The sequence below is a fragment of the Rutidosis leptorrhynchoides genome, chromosome 6, assembly GCF_046630445.1.
Source record: "Rutidosis leptorrhynchoides isolate AG116_Rl617_1_P2 chromosome 6, CSIRO_AGI_Rlap_v1, whole genome shotgun sequence".
NCBI lineage: Eukaryota > Viridiplantae > Streptophyta > Magnoliopsida > Asterales > Asteraceae > Rutidosis > Rutidosis leptorrhynchoides.
The window spans coordinates 284,371,064-284,374,398 of record NC_092338.1 but is presented as its reverse complement, the minus strand read 5'-3'; the positions used below and the strand labels follow the sequence as shown (position 1 = coordinate 284,374,398).

Below are 3,335 nucleotides of genomic sequence, written 5' to 3'. Positions count from 1 at the left end.
ATAAAGTTACAAGTAATAAGCTACTTAGCTCAGGACTACAAAAAAACGAAGCGAACAACCACAAACTACACCTGAGACGAGACGCTAACTACGAAGACTTGAAACGAAAGCAATGAAATACAAGATAGAGTTACAAAAAAACAAACTAAGCAAACAAACAACAAGCCGAAACCAACAAAAAATAGTTGGATTACTTACCTTTGTGAGATTTAGAACCCGATGTGCTAGCCTTACCATCCACCTTGTTGTCATTGACCGCGTTAAAAGAATACATTAAAACATTCGTCGAAGGATCCCCAATAAGTGTACCCGTAGACGGGGGAATCAATCTCAGCCTCGCTAACCCCTAAAAAACCAATCTTTTCCTCTTCGTTAGAAGGAGCGTCATCCAGTCTCTCACCAAATAAATTTTGAACTGCATCACTGTATTCCAAGTCATCTTCATTATCCCGCAACTGAAACGAAACTCCCTTACACCCAAGTGACTAGTGTCACGGGTCATGAGTCTTAACCCAAATCACAAGCGCCTGAAATGCAGCGCGTTCCTAGAATGCGGTGCGTTCCGACCTTATACCCAAATTTTTGTCTACTTTGACACCTTGTGGCATGACCGTTTCCATAATCTAAAACGCAACTACACTACTGCATTTTATACCTATATAGATGTGAAAATATCACACATATGAACAAAAGAAACATTGAAGATGAACTATCATGACTTTATATACCACCAAATAGCGTGTAATGAATTGTATTTTACAGTTTCTACAACCTTATTTTCTTATCATTACTTTTTGCTAGCTTTTGGTCATGATTAATGTGTATTGTTGGGTGGCGAAAGTAAGATATTAGGTTTTCCATTAACTTGAAATTCAGAAACAATAGGCAATATCAGGTTCGTCACACAACGGATTCCGCTTCAAGTCCAAATGCTCAAGTTTCCCTAAACATATACCAAAACATCAATACTAGACATCAGAGTTCAGAATCAGAAGTGTCCAAATGGCTTTGGGTCGAAATTTAGTAAATTAAAATAATTAATTATGTGGAAATCAAGTTTAGAAACCAAAAAAATAATAGGACCGCTTACCGTTTCCAGCATTGAGGCATGAGCATATAGTAGGTAGTGCTTCCATCGATACCCGATTATTGCTTGCTTTCACTGAAATAAGCTTTGCAGACTTTGAAATAAGCTTCGACAAAAAATTTCCCATTGTGACTCCACCCTTGTTACAACTGTGCAAGATTCATTAACATGAGTTCTTTTCCAAGTATTTATTATTATTATTTTATTATTTATAATTTATACGCGAACCTTATATCGATGCTGACAAGACTTAGTTCTCCATGTATCTCTCTTTCTGCCCCTTGAAACCCACATGACCCGAGCCCGACCTCCCTAACATCAATTGCTATAATACCCGAACATAAAAAATCTCCCAGATACTTCCCAAATTCGCTGTTTTTGGGGCTTGATAAACACAAACACTATTAAACATAAGATGGATTAAAACTTAGGAGTAAGCATATGGTGGGTTGTTGAGAAACAAACCATAGGGGATTTTTTGCAATAGAGAGAAACTTGAGCGGGGCCCTTAATGTAGAGAGAGCCGTAAATAGCTTCTTGGCTCCGTAAATAGCTTCTTGGCTCCAAGTATAACTCTGCAAGGGGAGTGTAGGATATAGATTTCTCCACCAAATATGGAATCAACATCCTACAATAACATATGTTAAACATGGTATCTTTGAGTGCTTATACGTTAGAAATGTTAAAGAGACTCACTCGATCCCTTTGTCTTGTAGCATATCATTATCACTCAAATTCAAGACCTTTACGTATGGCATATGAATCATACTGTGACTAAGGCAATCTATATCATCTTCTTGCAAATCGGTGGCTCTGCAAAAACCAAGTTATCAGAATATGAAAGAACCCAAAAGAAAAAGTAAACAAAAACAATACCAATAATACTACAATACCTCAAATTGAGCACACGTAATGAAATCGGGCGTTTGTTACCCGGATAAATAAGATTTGAAGAATTGTATCTAAAATGTGACAAGAATAAACAAACCTGAAATATTGAAAATTAAATAAAATTTACAAAAATGATAACGAGTAAGTTTCTCATCATTGCAAAAAGGCACTCACATTGTTTCCTGAGAAATCTAAGACATGTAAACCGGATTCAGCTTCAAGCAAAGTTTCAAGCATCAAACGTGCAGTTGTATAATAAATATCTTTGTTGTTGTTGGAGAATATCAATGTAGTTAAACTTCGGCTACCAAAGATATGTTAACAAAGTCGATAAAAAGTACAGGTAAAGACAGGAACTTAATTAACAGTAAAATAGTAAAACATGGATAACACACACCTTGACTTTAAAAACGATTCCAGATAATGAGGAAGAGGACAAAACCCATTAAACCCAACCCCGGTGTAAAAAGGACTTGAGCGTTTAATTGAGAAAGTTTTAATCACATTCATTTTTACAGATTGTATTTATATAAATTGAAGAAAGATCGCAGTCGACAAATTCAAGCGATTCTAAAGTTCCCCTGTTTTACCGCAGAAGTTTGCAAAGTTCAAGAACCTGAAAATATTAAACACTTTACCAATAGTTTCATAATTAAATTTATAACAATCGACTCATTTTGTGAAAACTTGAAACCTGTTCCTTTAACTGGAGCCCATTTACTTCCAAATTTCTGATTTGTACATTCTTTAATAGATTCTGTTACACAAAATCAAACATCAATAAATATTACCAAAACTATATAAAGTCTGCAGATCATGCTTTCTTCGTCTTAGTATCTTACCCCAATTTCTGCAACACAAAAAAACAAAACCGAAAACAACGGTTAAAAAATCTCTATGAAAACCGCATACTTATGAACCTAACTTCATTGTCTTTTTCACCAATAAAAAACGAGTACGCTGTAAGAAAGCAAGATTTTACCTCGCATATATTCCAAACCGTTCACAGTGATAACCTAACTTTGAACAACTTTCTGATTTCTTTAATTTCCCCTCACAACTTATTAGATGTAACAGCATATCTGCAGAAACATAAAAAGTAACAACTAAAAACATAACACATACATTGTATAGAGCTTAATTACACCATAATCAACTTTAGATGCGTAAGAGTAAACGGTAGAACGAATAACCTGGTAAACTAACTTCACCAATAAATCCATCAAATGAAGTTATTGTAACAGACTCTGCTGCTGCATCAAGGCAACTATAAAGAGGCTAAAGTCAATATCATAAACATAAATATAAATTTATTCAAAAAAAAGTTATTAGTGAGTAAAAAAAGGTTGCATACTTC

At 34.8% G+C, this 3,335-nt stretch overlaps 1 protein-coding gene across 1 annotated transcript; it reads right to left on the bottom strand.

Moving 5' to 3' along the window:
* Positions 1-872: 872 nt before the first annotated feature.
* Positions 873-2,488, bottom strand: LOC139854523 (uncharacterized). Its single transcript, XM_071843824.1, has 8 exons — positions 2,376-2,488; positions 2,153-2,282; positions 1,981-2,075; positions 1,784-1,900; positions 1,553-1,715; positions 1,316-1,488; positions 1,091-1,236; positions 873-943 (listed from the first exon to the last, which is right to left on the bottom strand). The coding sequence occupies exons 1-8, from the start codon at positions 2,486-2,488 to the stop codon at positions 873-875; spliced, it is 1,008 nt and encodes a 335-aa protein (XP_071699925.1).
* Between the last annotated feature and the right edge of the window lie 847 nt (positions 2,489-3,335).

Bases quoted from the DNA above. Each gene is read 5' to 3' on its own strand.
- LOC139854523 (XM_071843824.1), bottom strand. From the start codon at position 2,488: ATGAATGTGATTAAAACTTTCTCAATTAAACGCTCAAGTCCTTTTTAC. The intron at 1,901-1,980 runs GTATTGTAGTAT...TGGTTTTTGCAG, and splicing joins TTACGTGTGCTCAATTTGAG to AGCCACCGATTTGCAAGAAG. The intron at 1,237-1,315 runs GTTCGCGTATAA...AATCTTGCACAG, and splicing joins CTTGTCAGCATCGATATAAG to TTGTAACAAGGGTGGAGTCA.